This window comes from Myiozetetes cayanensis, unplaced genomic scaffold, assembly GCF_022539395.1.
Source record: "Myiozetetes cayanensis isolate MyiCay16 unplaced genomic scaffold, myiCay2020 scf87, whole genome shotgun sequence".
Lineage (NCBI taxonomy): Eukaryota > Metazoa > Chordata > Aves > Passeriformes > Tyrannidae > Myiozetetes > Myiozetetes cayanensis.
In genome coordinates, this window is record NW_026088152.1 from 102,602 (window position 1) to 121,815 (window position 19,214).

Below are 19,214 nucleotides of genomic sequence, written 5' to 3' on the forward strand. Positions count from 1 at the left end.
CCCCTTGACTTTCCAGCTTCCGGATCATCTTATGAATGGGGATCACAGCATCTCGATTTGTCCGGTATTGCCGCCTGTGTACTGTTTTAGTGGCTGTCGGTACTCGCTGATCTTCGACTTGCAGTAATCCTACAACAGAAGGATCTTCTGAGAGGCCAGGCAGGGCAGATAACCGCTTGGACTCTTCTTCAGTCACTGCGGCTATACCAAAAGCCCATCGGTACCCCTTTGGGTCCTTAAAGTATCCTCTCCTGAGGTAATCCATGCCGAGAATGCAAGGGGCTTCTGGCCCTGTTACAATGGGATGTTTTTCCCATTGGTCTCGCGTCAAGCTTATTTCGGCCTCTACTACTGACAGCTCTTGAGACCCTCCTGTCACTCCAAAAATAGAAATAGTCTTTGTACCCACATGTCCTGAGGGCATTAATGTACACTGTGCGCCGGTATCTATTAAAGCTTGGTATCTTTGAGGATCCGATGTGCCAGGCCATCGAACTCACACAGTCCAATAAACTCTGTTATCTTTCTCGTCCCTCTCCTCCTCCTGGCAGAAGGCAGGGCCCCTCTATCGGTTCTGGCTTGAACATTTACCATTGGATCTTTGCTGTGGCTTGTCAGAGGCTTTTTTGTTGTCCCGGAAACGGACCTCAGTCTTCCTGCGTCTTGGAGATTGCTGTCCTCTTTCCAGGACATCTGCATCTACCACGTAGACCTTCTTGCTTTTTAGTTCTCTCACTCTGGCTGCAAGTTTGGAAGTAGTTTCTCCATCCTACTTCCTCATGTTCTCTCCCTGGGTACGCAGATAAGCTCACAGTTCATTACATAATTTACGCTTAGGGTTTTCTCTCCTTCTGTGTGTGATGGAAGGAGATCGTGAGTGGGACCGGGACCGAGATCTAGACTGTGGTCGAGACCGTTCAGATGATCTATATCTGTAGCATTGGTCTTTGCAATTTCCGTAGTCGTCTTCATATTCAGAGTGATCATAAAACTTCTTTTTTTCAGTTTTTGGTCTGTAATTGGAATCAGAGTCTTCTCTAGAAAATGCATTGTTAGATCCTACTGTTTCTTCTATATGTCGTAACACAGTACACAGTGTGCCTACAAGCGTTTCTTGTGTGTTTGAAAGCATTACTGCTGCCAAGACATGAACATATGGTGCAGGAGTACCTTGGACTATCTTTTTCTATATAGGCATTGTGTAAGTGACGCCCTCTGGTTCATCAACAACACCATCATATTGGGAGTCATCATACATAAGTTCTAACAATGTTAATTCTCTTAAATATTGAATGGCTTCTTCTACTTTAGTCTACTTCCTCGTTGGGTACGTTAAATATTCTTTGAATGGATACTTTTTTTTAACAGTTGTGATAAGTCGTGCCCAAAGACTGGTTTCGGGTTTTGGATCAGCAACCAATTGATCAAGTTCGCGATTTTTGGTGAGGGATCCTAGTTGCTGTGTTTCATGACTTGCCAGTATGTGAGCTCTAGCCTCGCCATCTCGACATCGAAGCAACCATGATAGAATTCGTTCACCAGGCTGACGACTGTAATCTTTTCGCAAGTCCCGAAGTTCTGATGGGGTCATTGATTTTGAAACTTCACTTTCCATTTTCAGGCTGCTTTGCCTTTGTTGACTACTGGCACTGGTATCAGTATTGGGCCCTTCCCTGCTATCATCCGACCTGCTTTGATCTCCCATTGGTCGTAGACTAATTATGTCGGGTATTGATATCCAGCTCTTCTTTTTCACTACAGGGGTAAGGGGTATTTTGGGTGGTGTAGTTTGAGTTCCGCTTCCCGTGGATGTAGTAGAGGCTGCACTGGTTCCAGGTGGCATGGTTTGAGTTTCTGTCTTGGCCATAGCTTTCCAAGAGTAGTCAACAGCAGTTCGATAAGCACTTGCCAGGCCCCAGTACAAAGCAAAGAACTGTGTGTTCGGGTCTTCATAAGAAAAACACCGTTCAGCTAAGCGACGTGCCATCTCGTCAGGATCAAGCACTTGTTCTGGCGTGAACTCCTAACTAATGGGAGGTGTCACGCGTCCTACCAATTTGCCAAAATTGGCCCACATTCCTTGCCATCCAGAGACTGGCTTTTTCAAGGCCCTTCCCAAAGTTCCAGCAAATCCCTTTGAGGTTTGGCCTTTCCTGCAACAAGGAAAGCAGTACCACACTACCTTTCCAATTTTAAATAACACTTCCATGACCTTTATTAACAATAGCACTGTTGCTAAACAATTTATGTTAGGATTGGGGTCAATTCTAATCCAAGGGCCCTCTGCTACTAGGTCCTTGAGGTCATAATCAAGGAAAGGCAGAAATTGGTACGTGTCTTCTGATTTCCTTCATATAGGGAATCCATAGATATATATGAAGAGGGCTAGGATGGCAAAAAAAATGAATAAAAAAACCATGTTTATATATTTGTTCTCCTTGTTCCCAAACAATAGGTATATTTATATAAACAAGCCTCTCTTGGCAGTTTTCCCGGTAACTGTTCCAAAACAAACCGGGATAACCAAAACAATCCCCGTACTGGGCCACCAAAAAAAAAAATGTGATGGTTCGAACTTGGCTCCCCGCCAAATGCCCAAACCCCAGTAGCAGCCTCCCCCTCCCTTCCCCCTTCCTTCTTCCCTTAGAGTAAATGAAAAAAACTATGTAAATTGAAGAACCCGAAAATCCAACTAGTTATATAAAAAATATATATATTTGATGTATATTACAGTTAAGATGCTACGTACACAGCAAAAAAGAATCCAAACACTGCCCAAACGGATAGGGAAAGGGGAAAAGGAACAAAAGGAGACGAAGGGACACTGAGCAGATATACATAATCAAACTTGAGAACTAGTAAAATAACTAGTAAAACAAATCTCACCACGTCCCTTAGAAAGAAGTAGGATTGGCACACACGGCCAGCACTCTGCTATCCTCCACGTGGCAGGCCAGCGGTCGCTGCAGGCCTCAGCCTTAGATAAGCGAGATCAACGCAAGGACCCACTGTTCCTGTACTCCGCTGGAAGAGAAGAGAGTGAAGGCCTCTCCTCCCTTCTTATTTATACCCCGATTTACGTAAAAATCGTATGGAATACTGGGAACACTGCCTCTTCCTTGATTACAAACTGGTAACCAAGGAAGGCCTAGATTAAACCCACCACATCATGTCATAAACTGAACAACAAAACAATCCCGATCCTTCTCTCTGCTCTGAAAAAGAGCATTGCCAGGAGCACATAGTGTATATATAAGAATATATACAGGGTTAGGTACCACAACCATGTGAACAGACCAAGCAACATTGTGACCAGTGGCTCCGTACCTAAACCAGCAAATGCTTAGATTAAATTTGTTTCCAACCCACGCTGGTCAAATCTGTTGTTATCTCAATGCTTCATGCCACACATTGGGTGCCACATTGACTGTCATGGTGTAGGAATGGTACTCCCCAATTTAGTTCTTCACTAATGCCACAGTGCTACTCACTCCCACCTCCCTCCTGCAGGTTACTAGAGAGGAGAATTGGAGGCACAAAAGGTAAACATCGTGGGTTGAGAAAAGAACAATTTACTGGAAACAGCAATGAGATAAGAAAATGAATGGTAACAGCAACAATATTAATAACAGAACTGTACAAAAGAGAGAGTGATTCACATGCAAAATGCTCACCATGGTACTCATGACAACAGTACCAGATGGCTCCCTCTGCCATGGTGTTTCAGTCAGAAAGAACCTGTCCCAGAAGAGACTCCCAGCACCTCCGGCAATGCCATGAAGTGGTATAAAATAACCTCCTTGTTCTGTCCATGCCCCCTCCTGGCTACTGCAAAAAATTAACCCTACCCTGGCTGGGACCAGGACACATATAAATGTGTTCACAGACATTTCTGCAGTGTTCGTTTTCGCAACTCTTTGTCCAGGTAGTCAAGAAAGTAACTTTCTTTAGACGGCCTTAGGAAAAGAATTGAAACTGCAAATGTTTTGTTGAGATGATGGAAGTAAATACTTTAGTAGGATTTTTAAAATCAGGTTGCATTGCTATGCGTGGTCTGTCCCTGGAAATTCAGGAATAGAGTTCTTATGTCTTGTGGGACTTGTCACCCTTTGAAGTGAATTTGTATTCTTTGTAGCTCTGGTTTTTCTGACTTCTTTTAGCCTAAAAGGACTAGAGTTCTTGCGAAGTTGAACAAAAGATCAAAGAAAGCATTATGATAGCTTTAAAACCCTGTTTTTTGTGTTGATATTCATTCAATTACTCTGGATCTTTGCCTTCCTCTTTTTCTTCCACAATACAAAGAACAAACCCAACTAAATATGTTGAATAAGACTTACTGTATGGAGACTTTTGGAGGGAGTCTCTTTAGCAAAGTGTGGTGTTGAGATACTAATACATACGCACCACTTTTAAAAACTAGAATAATTGTTGCCATTCCATCACTAGTCTGGTGATGACTTATTATACAATATTATATCTGTTGTTGTACCAAAGGTCATTGGACTAAATTTTCTGTACAGACAGAAACACTAGAACAAACAAAACCTTGAACTTTGGGATTATTTTTCTCTTAAATGCTTCTGTTGATTTCTGTTTTTAAGTCTAGTTATTTGCTTTGTGAGGAAGTGCTGAAATTTGAATTCATTAGCACATGAGAAACTAAATGTACCTAAAGTGAACAATTTTCTTAACTACTGATCAGGATTGGGGGGGGGGGGGTTGTGGTTTTTTGTTTTTTGTGGGTTTTTTTGTATTATTGCTTTTTTTGTGGTTGCTTTGCCCCTGCCATGGGCAGAATGGGAGCTTCAGACAAAGTTTATTAGAGAAGCCCTCCCACTGAGTCACAAGGTGCAGAAATTACCCCCTCCCTTTCTAAACTCCCTTTCAGAGAGGAGCCTGGGTGTTGCTGGATCCAATCTTAGCCCCAGATTTTGTCAATGGTTTTATTTCTAAACAATTATACAGGTGTAATCGAGCCTTTGTACACCTTTGACCTGATGGCAAACCAGATATATTTATATAAAAATGAATGATTTATTAGGATAATGATTAGTCTAAAAGATCTTAATCATAATTATTTACTACACAGTAGAGGTAGCTATATGACATGAAGGAGTGTTTTAAGGTCTCTTAAAGAATCACTGGCAAAGGTATCAGCAAAACCAGGTTTAATATAAAAGTGAAAGCAGGACAAAGTTCATTAGTAAGGTTCATTCTACTACTTACTAGATGGCTAAAGCACACAGAGAATAAGCAATCAAAAATCTAAAATCAATCAATCTACAACCAAAAGCAACCTAAAAATTATCTACGTGGAGGCTGGGGGGCAAGAGTAGGAAGGGATAAGGATAAAAAGGAATAAGGAAGACCCTCCTTTCTATTCACAAGGTTCAGTGTAGATCCCCTTGCTAAACTGAGCCCGACTTCACCGACAGTTTAGGCCCAAAGGTTTTAACAGCACTTAATTGATAGCTTAAGTTAAACAATTTAACAAAGGATTCATATAGAATTTACTATAGCACAACAGTAACTCACAGACCTAACTTACGAATCTAACGTACTTAGTAACTAGGACAGCAACGTTCCCAGTACATTTGCTATAGCATGGTCACACTCCCATGTACACAGACCTTAAGAGTCTGTACAAGGTATATACCTGTGAAGAATTCCCCTTGAATTCAGTGAAATACGTCAGATGCCTTTGCATCTTCTCAACAGGTGAAGGGTTGAGCCTCTAGTAGTCAGGGTTATCAGCCCAGGCTCTGTTACTGACAGTCCTCTGAGTACATCAAAAGTGAGAGTTTGCTGGCTCTGAGGCCCCACTCAGGAGATGGCTGTTTGCAGCTGCTGCAGTCCAGGAGAGCTCAAAGGGTCTCAGGACCACTGTTTATAGTGATGCCTAACATGGGAGAAAATACCTCTCTAGACAATGTTAGTACAGATAAGATAGAGAGCAGCTCTTTAATGAAGGCCTTCTGGTGCACAGAGTATGAAGTGCATGCCCGTGTCCAGGGGTTCTACAATTTTATAGTTCTAATCCATCCAATCCCAGAACTATCTACCCCCAGATCTGCCCCCCAGCACACCTCCCCAGAACTGAGTCAGAGGTCTCAAGACCCCTTTGTTCCTCATCTTCCTCCTCCTCCTTCTGGCATGCATTATCTTTGGAGCTTCTCCAAGGTTCCGGGCCTCCAAGGTTGTTTTGGCTACAATGATATCTTGCTGTTCCGGTCTAGACTGCATATGTTCTTAAACAAGATGTGTTTGCTAGAGTCCTTCCTTGAAAAGAACTTTAAACAAGCTTTAAGAATTTAGAAAATTCTATATGAAGTGTGAGAATAGGGTTTGGTAAGTGTCAACTGCTATTCTAAAGTGTGAGAAACTACATAGCTACATTAAAATCTACAAAAAGCTAAAAATCTTAAAAATTCTAAGGCATCAATAGGGTCGCAAGAGAGTTGGCTTTAGTCATAATAATTTTTCTTCCTGGCTGCAGTTTGGGTCAGTAACTTTCTTTGAAAGTTCAATAACAAAAATGTTATTCCACTTGGGTTGTTATTCAGAAAAGAAAAATAAGTTTGCAAGGCTGTTCATTAAAAAACAGGACCTCGTTAGACAGCACTAGATCCTTGGAACAGGCAGTGTTTCTGATAAACTCAAGAGAAATTTAGCCCAGGTGCTGTTCATCAAGGCCAAGGCTTAAGGAGCATTTCTGTGATCAGTGTGGCCCGAGGGGGGATGCACCACCACACTATAACTAGTATAGTGCACTATTTTTGAAGCAATATTGAAGCAATTATATTAAAGCTAGAAAAAACAATCATTAAGTAGAGATTGATGTTACTCACCCATAGCAACAACCACGTGCAAATCTCTTTCACTCAGCCTTGAGGAGTAACCTTAAGGGGTGTCCTCACCCAAGGGAGGAATCTCCACACATGCTCCAAAAAGAGATATGCCATTAAAAAGTGGGACTGGGCTTTTATACTATAAAGTGATTGACTGTCAGTTATATGTTTCTGGGCCAGCTGTGTCAGCTCAGAAGCTATCATTTGTTGGTTCCTTTATCTCAAATGGTTTACTAGGTCTGCCACATCTTCACCTCAGTATCAGGATGTTTAACTTTGGGGTTGATGAGTCAGGCTGGTTTCAGCATTCTTCACCAAAAGCAGCACAACACCCCCTTCTCCATTCACCACTGATAGCTTTGCAAGTAGGGTATCATTCAAGTTGTTTTACCCCCACTCCAGGCAGAGCATTCTGCTACATCCCCATCTTATTAGTAATATCCCACTTAATACTCAAAATTGTAGTTACTATGGTAATTCGAAGGCAGTGGCTAACTGCCTTCCTTCTTCCTGTTGCTTTGGTACTTTAAAGTAGGTGTGGTAGGGTGTGAAGCCTCAGCCCAGTTTGGTGAAGGCATGCCCATGACAGGGAGGTGCAATCTTGCCCTGATCGGTGTACTGTTGGTGGTGGAGCAGAGACCTTCAGCTGCTCCTTGTGCTGGGCTGGTTGCTGTGTCTGGACACTGCCTGTAGATAGTGGGAGCTTACTAAGGGGAAATAAAATAGCTTTATTTTGAAAACTCTCTTTATATCAAACTGCCAGTTGTGCTTTTAAGATGACTGTATTGCATCTGAAATGGTTTATAACATGTCCATGTTGGCTTGATGGGGACTATCAAACTGAGGGTGTGTTTCCATGGTTGTCTGAAGCATGTTCAAGTTTATACTGCTGCCAGGAAGAGGCTCTCACTTTGACTGATTTTCTGCTTCTGTTACCAAATTGTGCTGCTCATGGGCTGCATGGTCAGCAAGATGAGGATATTCTTTAAAAATCAGGTTCAAGTTTGGGCTCTGTTTCCACATCCGTGCTGCTTTATCCCCCCAGGAGTGTTTCAGATATTTTTGTGCATTCCTTTTTCCTTAAAGTATCCTTTCATCCTGAAAAACAAACGTGGCTTAAATAGCAAATTGAGACCCAGTGGAGTTAACATATCTTAAATCACAGTGGGCTAATTCCAGGCAATCATATGTGAAGCTATTAGCTTGTCTTTTAGAGAGGTTAGTGCTCTCTGTTGTGTTCTCTCTTAAGAGTGTTTGTTTTTATGTTTTTCATTGCTTATTGTGGTAGGCTTAAATTGTGATGAATTGACTGATACTTTATTTGTTGAGTACCCATTCCTCGTGAATGCTAGTGAGCAGTTGGGTATTGAAGACATCCTTGTCCATACAATCACAGCAGTGTGCTCAGTTTTCATCTGAGCATTATTGTGCACTGAATTCTGTGCTAGCCAGCTTGCACCAAAGCTGCTGCCCTGACAAGTTTTCTACTGAGGCACATTCATACATTGGGGTTGCAGTAAAAGCACTTTGCTGCTTGTTTGCACATCTCCTTCTGCCCAGGTTCACCACTTGTAGGTTGTCCTTAGTTCCCTAAATTTGCAGATTTTACTTCCCACTGTCACGGTATAGGAACCAGGCAGTTGACTGTGATTGTTTTGACCAGTCGAGAGATCTCTTTTCAATTATCATAACTACTATAAACCATACTTGTCAATTAACCTTGTGTTAGATGTTGTAAAAACACAGGGGAAATAATAAATATCTTGTTTCAAATTAATTTTAATGGTAGAGGATGAATGAGAATGAAAGCTGACTGCCACAAATGAGATAGTACTGATGTGTGTGGGTGTGGTTTGAGTTTTCTTGTTTTCTTTGTTGCCATACAACCAAGGTATGTTTAAAGCAGGGTAAAAGACAGTTTTGTAAATAATTTCTTTAAGCATGAGGGAGAGCGTAAAAATATTGGCTTCAGAGGCTGAATTTAAAGGTAAGCATTGAAACAAAGTAATCAAATCCAATGACAAAGTGTCATTGAATTGGACATTCCTTTAATGCAGCATGCTGGGGGTCATGGGGAATAATTCACTATACATGCCTATTTCGATACAGTTTTCCTGGGTTTAAATACATTGTAACATCTGAAGCTTCCTTCCAAAGATCCACCCACCCCATTACATCATAAACCCATTCTTTGGTTTCATCTTGCTGTTCTTTCATGGAGCAAGACTGCCATCTAGCGTCCTTTTTCCGGTAGGAATGTGAGGAGGGGGCTCGAAAGGGGGCTTCTGACTTCCTCATCACCGAAGTCTTCCTCATGTCCTTTGAGTGACCTGGCCCACGTTGGCAGTTTCCCTAGCGTGTGTGATTAATTTTGCTGACCTCTAGCCTCCTATCTAATTGTTCTAGCTATCACTAAGACACTTACATTCATCACTAGTTAAAGATAACCTGAGGTTCTTCTCTACTTAATTATTGAATTTACTTCTTAGCAAAAAAATTTCTATTGACTAAGCTTTCTGGAGTGTGCAAGCCTTCTTGAGTTAATTTCCTCCATGTGCACCACTCAACGTTTTTCAATTAGTTCAAGTTTTTCATCTTCATTTACTGACACTAAACTAATCAAAATGGTAAAGTCCAGGAAAACATAAATTCCTTAGTCGATTAGGATACAGTTCCTTACAAAGGTCAGAGACCGCTAAATTCCTAAGCTAGTTGTGGTAGAGGTATAGTTGTCTAATTCAGGATCATAATTTCTCTTATAAATAAGAGGTAAGAAGTAGAGTGGGCATTGACCATGACCTCATGTATATATGCAGGAAAGCAGTTTAATGATAGGCAAGAAAGGAATGGCCTAGTTTATGAATGTGACTTCTGTGTTAGCGTTCTGAGTGGGTATGAGAGTGGTTAAATTCCAGGCATCAAAACAAGACAGCAGGTATTAAAGAAATTTAAGGAGTGATACAACTGGAGTTGGAATTTCAGGAGAGTAGCAGATAGAAAAGTCTATATGTTAAATAACTGGGAAAACCTGTGAGATTTTGATGTTGTCTGGAAGTACAGATCTAGACAGATCCCAGTCAGCTGACAAAAATGCTTTTAATCTACTTTATTTCCCCCTTTACTGTAAAGATTTCAATAAATTCAATAATAGTGTATTAAAACTGCTTTCTCAGGAGTCTCTGTATAGAGTTTGTGGTAAAGGCAGGAAGAGTTCAAGCTACTACATTTGTATATTATATGGGTATCAAATCAGTATCCTGCCTTAACTCTTTTTTTCCTTTCAGATTTCCTATTTTGTACATACATTGTTTTGTATATACTGTATATGATGACTTCGGTGAGCAGTGAACGTACCCAGGGCACTCGGGACAAAATGCAAATTTCAACCACACAGCCAACACAACCACAGAAACAAGTAGTACAGGTATGTGCTACTATATAATCTTCTTTGAGCTGAAAGTGAGCATGCTTTTCTTCTGTGAGTCAATAAAAACTGAGAAAAGATGAGGGGGATATCACGGTCTAATTTGGAAGAGTTTGATATCTTGCTTTAATTGCTTAGTTATCCAGCTCAACATTAAGTTGTCCCTGTATTCCTGTCTCCGGAGGAGCTTTGTGTTCTTAAGTAACATTTATCACAAGTGAGGAATTCTATGCCTGTCCCCGTCAGGATTTCTGTCCTGTGACCTTAGTGTCTTTGTAGCTCAGCTCTTTCATATGCCAACTTCATGATGCTAAAAGATTTCTGGTCAATTAAGGAATTTTGGTGGGTGGGAAAAGTTTTGTTAGATGCATGTTGTGTTCTACAGCATGATGCAACATATTTACAAGTCACAAAATCCTAAACTTCTTGTGCAGTGCCTTCACAAAGTGAAATGAAGATGGGTTTTCACTAGCAGACTGAAATTAGAGTATCTTCAGGATTGAAATTAAGCTCTTACCCCAATGTCTTGGTTCTCAGCAACTGAGTAAAGTTGTGTGCTTGCCTGTGTTACAGAGTGCAAAATATCTTAGCTCCTGGCAACTCATTATTCTCTTGTCAGGTACTTCTCAAATTTATATTCAATTCACACAGAATCCCAGAATATGCTGAGTTGGAAGGGACCCACAAGGATCACTGAGTCCAACTCTTGGGCCTGTACAGGATCATTCCCAAGAGTCACACAGTGTGCCTGAGAGCATTGTCCAAATGCTCCTTGAGTTCTGGCAGGCTTTGGGCTGTGACCACTTCCCTGGGGAGCCTGTTCCAGTGCCCAACCACCCTCTGGGGGAAGAACCTTTTTCTAATATCCAACCTAAATCTCCCCTGACACAACTTCAGGCCATTCCCTTGGGTCCTGTCCCTGGTCACCACAGAGAAGAGATCAGTGCCTGCCCCCCTCTTCCCCTCATGAGGAAGTTGTAGACTGTGATGAGGTCTCCCCTCAAGAATTGCCCCAGTTCTCAATCTTGAGGTGCTCCCCTGGGAAATTGTCTTTTTGTTTCCTAGACTGATCTTTAACACTGAGGGGCTCTTTTATTTTGTACAATATTATGTGACCTCAAGCCCTTATCTCTTTGTGTTACAATGCTTTGCATAGTGGTGATTCATGCTAATGTGTGGGTTTAGAAAGTGACTTTCAATAGATGAAGTTGAATTTGTTTTTGTTTTATAACAAGTAAGTCTGCAGGAGGTATAAGGAGCAGGTTGACAGAAGTGACGGGTTCCTTTTTTTTGATGTTTGCAAGACAGCAGTGGAGTACCCAGTTTTGGGTTCCCTGGCACAAGGCAGACATTGGCAAATGGGACCAAGTCCAGTGAGGAACTGTGAAGATGGTTGAGAGGCTGGAGCATAGGATGAATGAGTGGTGGCTGAGGGAACTGGATTTGTTCATCCCTAAGAAGGCAAGGCCAGGTTGTGTCTTCTATTCAGATACCTCATGAAAGGGTATGGAAAAGGTTAAACCAGGTGAAACCAGTCTCAGAGACAACTGCACAAGTTGGAACACTGGAAATTCCAACTGTTAAAAGGAAAAAATTGTTTACCATGAACACGATCATGGATTAGAGAGGTTGTGGGATCTCTGTCTGGCCCCAAACAGCTCCTCTGATGGGACATGCTCTCAGTGGGAGGTTGCACTGAGTATCACTAGGGAAACCTGTCAACCGATGTGATTTATTGATTTTAAGCATTGTCTTACAGACCTTTTTCTGTGTTTTGTCCACTTATTCTACCTCTAGCATAGTAGATATTGGTTTGGTCATTTCAGTGGAAAAGATGGTTATTTGATATACAACAGTTATGTTTTAGTGCACCATGTAGTTTTATTGTTAAGATATCAGATGGACCTCCCTCTTTATGCTTTACATGTGGGATACCTGCCTAAAGAGCAGGCTGTGGACAAGCTGTTAGTGGACCTTAAGCCTGAATCAACCAAGGACTTTACCTCAGGAAAAGTACTGGCACTGATGTCAGCCTGCAAGAATGCTAACTGTGAGATAGCAGCAAAGAGAAACAGGTGGAGAAAAAGGGCAGAGAGAAAGTGCAGGGAGAAAAGGCAAGAAGATGTGCCTGGACAACTACGTATGAGCCAATCACAGGATAGCAAGTACTAAGTGCTGAAAAGTGTGTTTAACTATTTCCAACCAATCGTGTAAGAACATGTATGTGTAAGAAAAGTATATAATGGAAACTGTAACGCATAATAAACGGGATTCTGCCTCTCGATCATATTGGTCTGCGTGCAGTTTCTCTGTACCCTCTCGCAGTGACATTTACAGATTAACAAAAAGATGGGATTTTACTGTTCAATTACCACTGATTCATTTTTTGAATGTAGAATGATATTGCTTTCTCAAATGGAGATTTCATTGTCATAATCACATTGATAATAATTTAATTTTTTTAAGAAATTACATCACAGTTCTTTTTCATTGTTTCTGGATAATAAACATACCATGTTATTATAAGATCTGGGCCTATTACTGTCACTTTGTGTTTTTCACGCTTCTGTTTTCTGGTAGTTTGAAGTTAAAAATTTCCTTCACTCTGGTATGCTGCAAAGATAATCTATCTTGTAAGCTTGAGTAAAGTTTTAGCTGTCTTAAAAAGCTACCATTTTCTTAGTTGCAATTAAAACTTAATTATACTCTTTTATAGGATACTAGGATGTCACTTGTAACAATGGTGACTTAAAACCGAAGAAGAATCACTGGAAAAAAATACAAACAAATTTTTGTGACACTGATTTGGTGTTTGTGTAGTAAACACATCTTGTGGGGTTTTGTTGTTTTTTTTTTTCTTCTGAATCTTCAGTTCTATCTGTGTGCAATCCACTGGCACAAATGTTAGTGATACTGCACCTGATTGTGTTTCTAAGCTTTCTCCTTACACAGGAAAGCTAAAGATATTGTTACTCATTTGATAGTGTTATAAAGTTTGTATATTTTTCTCTTCTAACATGGACTTGAAAAAAGTTGGTTTATGGAAAAAAGGAATCTTAATGGTTTCCTGTTTCTGGTCAAATATCCTGTCATGTCTCTACAGAAATTACATTAAATGTTTTTATTCTGGATATCTTTAAAGGAAATCTCTTCACTAGCTAAAAAGTTGCTGTGGGCATGAGGAGGCTGAAGTCAGAGCAAGAAGATGGATTAAGAAGATTTAATTTCTGAAACCAGCAGACCTTTTATTTTTGCTCTCTGCTGGAGGCTGGCACCAGGTGCTCAGGGAACTCCAGAGCAGACTCACCTCTGTGTTACCGACTGACATAGGAAGCTGTCAGAATGGCACTTTGAAAATGTGAAGTAGTACAGAGTATTTAACTAATTGTCTTGGAACATTGAGGAAAGCAAGTATCTCCCTCAAGGAACTGGGACAGCTGCAGTAACTTCTCAGAAAATAAGTAACTGATGTCATATGGTGGAGTAATTTTTTTTAGACTCTTCTCAGGATTTACACTTGGAGACCTCCTCTAGAGCTTGCATTTGTGGTAAACTCCAAAAGCGAAGCAGTTTGAAACTGATGAAGTCTGAACTCATGAGTCACAGAATTTCATGTGTGTATTCTGTCAAGTGAGACTGCCCAGGATGAATCCTTTCTGTCAAGAATTTCAGGAGATGATGTGGTCCCCTTCTCAATAATGAAGTCTTCTGCAGCACATCAACTCGCATTTTGGGTCCTGGCTCTCTTCAGTATCAACCTTCTCTAGCATGAGATAGTAGCCTCTTCTGTTTGAGCAGAAATCAAATGAGGTCCAGGTTCATGTAGCGTACTGTTATCTTTGGTATTTTCATGGGAGTGCAGTTCAAGTAGGCTGCAGATGCTGCACTATGATGAGTGACCTGTATGATGTGACATTAGTGCTTTCGAATTTTTTTCTTCTGGGGCAGCTATAGCCTATTTGGGTTTATGGCTCTTTACTGCATCCATCCATTTTAGTATTTCAGCTGTTGGAGAAGTTACCAGCATGGATTTGTTGTCCAGAAACATCACAGAAGCACCAAATATTTAATCAATAGCAAGATTCTTTAGCAGTTTTCAGAGACTGGTATTCAGTTATAAAGAAAATAAGTGCAGCCATTCATGAGCAGATCTTGAGGTTATGATAAAACTCTATCTCTGCAGTGGTAGATACTAAATAAAAGTAATATCAAAGTGTAAGTTTCTGTGGTAAATTCTATTTCATTATGTGGTGACCTTTAACTGTGGTTCCAATAGGTTGGAACGTGTTGAAATTACTTCTGTTTTAGCTAACTTTATAACTACAAAATGGGCATAGAGGAGATATTAATCCCTTCCCTGTAGCACCTCTGTGCTCGTTGTGTATGTTCTTTTTGAGAATCTTGAGAGAAAAAAAATAAAGGGACACTCTCTAGTGACCAGTGACAGGATGTGAGGGAATGGCCTGAAGTTGTGTCAGGGGAGGTTTAGGTTGGATATTAGAAAAAGATTCTTCCCCCAGAGGGTGGTTGGGCACTGAAACAGGCTCCCCAGGGCAGTGGGCACATCCCCAAGCTTGTCTGAGTTCAAGAAGCGTTTGGACAATGCTATCAGGCACATGGTGGGATTGTTGGGGTCTCCTGTGCAGGGCCAGGAGTTGGACTTTGATGATTCTCATGCGTCCCTTCACACTCAGAATACTCTGTGATTCTGTGATAACTAGGAGATACTTTTTAAAAATATAGTTTACTTTTGTGAACTTTATTGGATGTTTTTGTTTTTCAGGCAACAGCAGAACAGATTCGCCTTGCTCAGATGATCTATGATAAGAATGATACAGATTTTGAAGATAAAGTGAAACAAGTATGTTTCTTATGGTACAGAGTTTTTATGCCCTGCAACAAAATTGACTTGTGTTTTGGAGCTAGAGCATCTGTTTCTGATTTAGATGAAACTTTCTTCATAAGGACAGAAGTTTAACTAGATAAAGGTGCTCTTATTGCACTGTGAAGTCTGTTTTCAAGAATTTGTGTGGCAATATAGCTATGACTATATAATTATACTGATGTATTTTCCTTTGGTGGTTTTTAATCCAAAACTCATCTGTGCTAATCTCTTCCAGACTGTATCTCTTTAGTATGGTCCTGATGGTTAATGATAGAATAGAGTGTGCATTCAGCTTGTCCACGTGTACATGCACATAGGAAAAATGTCACCTTTGTAAACTGAGTTTGCCAATATATTGTCTGTTTTTCAGGAAAAGTAAAAATCATAGAATCATAGCTTAAAGGTAAATTTAGGCATTATTTAAAAAAAGAAAAATCTGACCTCCCAGATGTGTGTATGCATTAAAATGATAAATCACACTGTGAAAATGAAATCTCACACCATTTCCTCTACCGTGATGAGTTTTCTGAGTGTCGATGCTCAAACTTCCTTTACCCAGTTATGGCTGAGACCATTAATTCAAGCAGTATTGAGAATCTGTGTCCCTGTTCTTCTGTGGATATCAGTGATTTTGTCCTAGTGAACACATCACCGCTCACAAGGAACTGAGGAGTACACCCAGAAGGAGAATTATCTTGAATGCATTCATGCAACAGACAAGCAAATGTCTTTCTTTAATTTTTCTTTGTAAAACCTCCTCTGAAGCGTTAAGTACTTTTTGTTGTTATAAACTTGTTTTGTTGATGTGCCAGAAGTGAAGTCCTGTACTTCCTGAAGCCAAATTACCCTCATCAATGGTGCCTGTAGCTGTGCTGGTGGGAAGGATAAGAATTAAGTTCTGCATAGGAAATCTTTAAGTATAATGTTAAAGGGAAAAAAAATGTGAAAGAGTGCTTTAATTTGTGTTTACCTTTATTTAGTATTTTATTTTACTCTGACACAGTAACTATGCACTTTTTTGGAATCTGTGGTGGTACTCTTATTTTCTTATGAAGATAATTTGGATATTTTAATATATCTGACTCTTACTGCCAGCTTATGGAAGTGACGGGGAAAACCCAGGATGAGTGCATAGTGGCACTACATGATTGTAATGAGGACATGAACAGAGCAATTAACATATTGCTGGAAGGAATTTCAGACACGGTAAGGTTTTACTTTCCTATTAAACCATTCTTTCTGTTTCTACTTCTTAGAAGTGATTGAGAAAGTCATATTTTGGAAACTTTCAATTTCCATGTCTCCAAATTCTTTTGAAGGAAATGGAGACCAGGACAGCTTTTCTACTTCATGAATACCTTAGAGTAGACTGAACCTTGAAAACATTGAGGATGTTTAGCTGGTTTCTTACAGAATCTTTTGGCTTTCATTTACATGCAACAATTTTAACTGCAGCAGAAATCATTGCTCTTTCAGACACAGACTTGTTTTTGATGCAATGTTTGTAGAATCTCACAACCATGAGACCTAAGTGTTTACCTCAAAAGACAATCTTTATAAACCTAAAGGGCAGGCAGATATTTAAAGTTGTGCAACTTCTGTAGGTGTGCATTGCCAGTATTGAAGTTGGAGGAGGTCTCCACATCTGAAAGTTGCATTGACAATGCTACTAATGGCAGAAGAGGATACAAGTATCCATTCACTGTTGCTCATTTGCATGACTTCATTGAAAACCAGAAAGAGGAGACTAAACAATGTGTATATACCAACAAATAATGTCCCTTTAGAATGTTGCACTGAGCAATTTTCTATCCCAAGAGGTACCAGGAAAATGTCTTTCTGCAGTTGAAGCTTTTGCTGGAGGGATTTCTTACAGTTTGTCCAAGACAGTACACTAGATTACATCTCATCTAAATTGGGAAAGAAACCTGGACTTCCTTTCTTAATGTTGAATATTCAGTAGTTCCTGTGATTTGTCAGAATGTGTAGTCTGTCTTATTGTTAATGAGGAAACCCACCCCCACACACCTTAAATCTAGAACACATAGTGTTCTGACTGAGGGGACTTTCTTTCCCTTTTCATTTATCAGAGGTGAGGTCATCTAAAACACAGAAATATATAATACTGAGCAAACTGGCAAGTTGAGAAGAGAAGGGAGCATCTCATCTTGATTAAATCTGTGTTGGTAATGTGATGGTTTTGTGTTCTCTTGTACTTCTTGTATTTGCCATTTTCTAGTTAAAATAGTTTCCTGATTGATAGAGAGTTTTAAATGCTTTCTTCAGCAAATTTTTTCTAAATGATCATGACAGGGAAGAAACTTTCTGAACTCCTCAATTAGAAGGAACATATCCATATGTTCTGCTCTTTTGACAAGTCCCTCTGAACTCACTGCACTCTGTAGATAAAATGCAACTCAAACAAATACAGAGAACTCGAAAGGCTCAAGAAGGAAGGAGTATTAATTAGAAGGGGTCCACGTCAGAACGTGAATAAATTTATTCTTCTTTATGCAAATTTGTGGGCCTTCAACTTGAAGGCCATTATACTCCAGAACATTTTAACTGTGGATTTGATGTAAGGTTGGAAGCAGAGGTGATACTAGTTCTGAATGCAGATTCCCAAATCTCTTTTTCTAATTTCACTCTGCTTTGATAGTCTAGAAGCTTTTTTTACCTCATTTGGAAGAAAATGTGTCTATCCAAATTAAGGAATTAAAAGAACAAGGAGTGGTAGCTATAATGTCTATTTATAATTTCTTTGGTACTCTACCAGTTTTGTTGTTTTTTTTATTTAATACTATGATCTTTAAGGCTTTATGCTGTGTGACTGTTAGTCTTTGTGAAGACTTGCAACAGTTGTGTCAGTCTGGCTTTGGATAGACAGAGGCTTGTGGATGAGAGTAGAGTAGGGCATGTTTCTTTGCCCAAGACTTCTATTCATTTAACTTCCTACAGGCATAAGATCCATTTTATGCCTGACCATGTGTTACTTCCTAAACCTTTCAAGATAGAACAAAGGGGACCTTTCAGATTATTCTTCTTTCCATCTAAGATCAGGCCAGCAAGAAGGCTTCTGTTATATATTTTTGAAGGTCAGGCCCACAGTTGTCATTTGGGTTGCCTCAGGCATCCTCAGCTGAAATTGTAATCAGTTAACTCCCTTACAAAAAGAGATGGCTTCAATAGTCTGTGATGGATTTCCATGCCCAAAGGTAGCACCATACTGTATCTCAAAGGACATGTCCAACTTTTTGAGGCTTTCCTCAAAATTATATTTTGGGAAAGCATGGATCCAATGCTTTCATAGACATCCTTTTACTGATCCTTCCCAAGTCATGTAAAACCTTACTAAGGAGAGGCTGCTTCCTCTTAAGCTTTGCAGACTCATCCAGTTTTGGGTATTTCTTAAAATGTTTGAAGATCTTTTGGCATCATGCCCATCAGTGAAATAGTAGTGCATTCTGAACTATATAACTTGGTTCTTCAGTTGTCAGTACAGGTATTTGTAGTGGTTTGACCTTGGCTGAACACCATGTATCCACTGGACCTGCGCCCACTTCCCTCCAAAGGGAAGGGGAGGAGGGAATGGGGAAAGAAGGGAAGGAAAAAAACCCTACAGAACCGAAAATGCCAAGAAAAATAGCTTCATATTTACATAGAGAGGAAAAGAGAAAATTATAAACAGTATACACAGAGAAGAATTAACAACAGAAACTACTTTCCCACAATGAACGCTCTCCTGCTCCGAAGAGACAGCCCGACTACACTGCACAGCTACCCGGAAGAGAAGGAAGGACTTGCTTCCTTCCTGTCTCTTTTATATCTAGGCTGACATAACATGGTATGGAATATCTTATTGGTAAAATATACATCAGGTGATCTATCCTGTTTCCCTCTAAGGGAGGGTAACAAACCCATTACAGTATTTTTTTTTCTCCTGTGAAATTTCTAAAAAAGTGTTTTAGTGCATAATACAGTTACATAGTTACTGGGGAAACAGTTTTCTGCTTCACAAATAAAGTGGTGTTGCTCAAATATATAGTTTTGTACTTCT

The 19,214-nt window shown here is 40.1% G+C and overlaps 1 protein-coding gene across 4 annotated transcripts in view; it reads left to right on the forward strand.

Annotated features, from left to right (window-relative positions):
* LOC126652448 (ubiquitin-associated protein 2-like) overlaps positions 1-19,214 on the forward strand; it is a 59,558-nt gene that overhangs the window by 21,636 nt on the left and 18,708 nt on the right. For 2 of the 4 annotated variants that reach the window (XM_050339203.1, XM_050339207.1), the window contains exons 1-4: positions 1,707-1,728; positions 10,133-10,272; positions 15,056-15,133; positions 16,253-16,363. In XM_050339203.1, coding sequence (XP_050195160.1) covers positions 1,722-1,728; positions 10,133-10,272; positions 15,056-15,133; positions 16,253-16,363 — 336 coding nt within the window. In that variant the 5' untranslated portion in view covers positions 1,707-1,721. Of the gene's footprint in view, positions 1-1,706; positions 1,729-10,132; positions 10,273-15,055; positions 15,134-16,252; positions 16,364-19,214 lie in introns of those variants that run through there. The other 2 variants (XM_050339206.1, XM_050339204.1) reach the window with 1 other exon arrangement.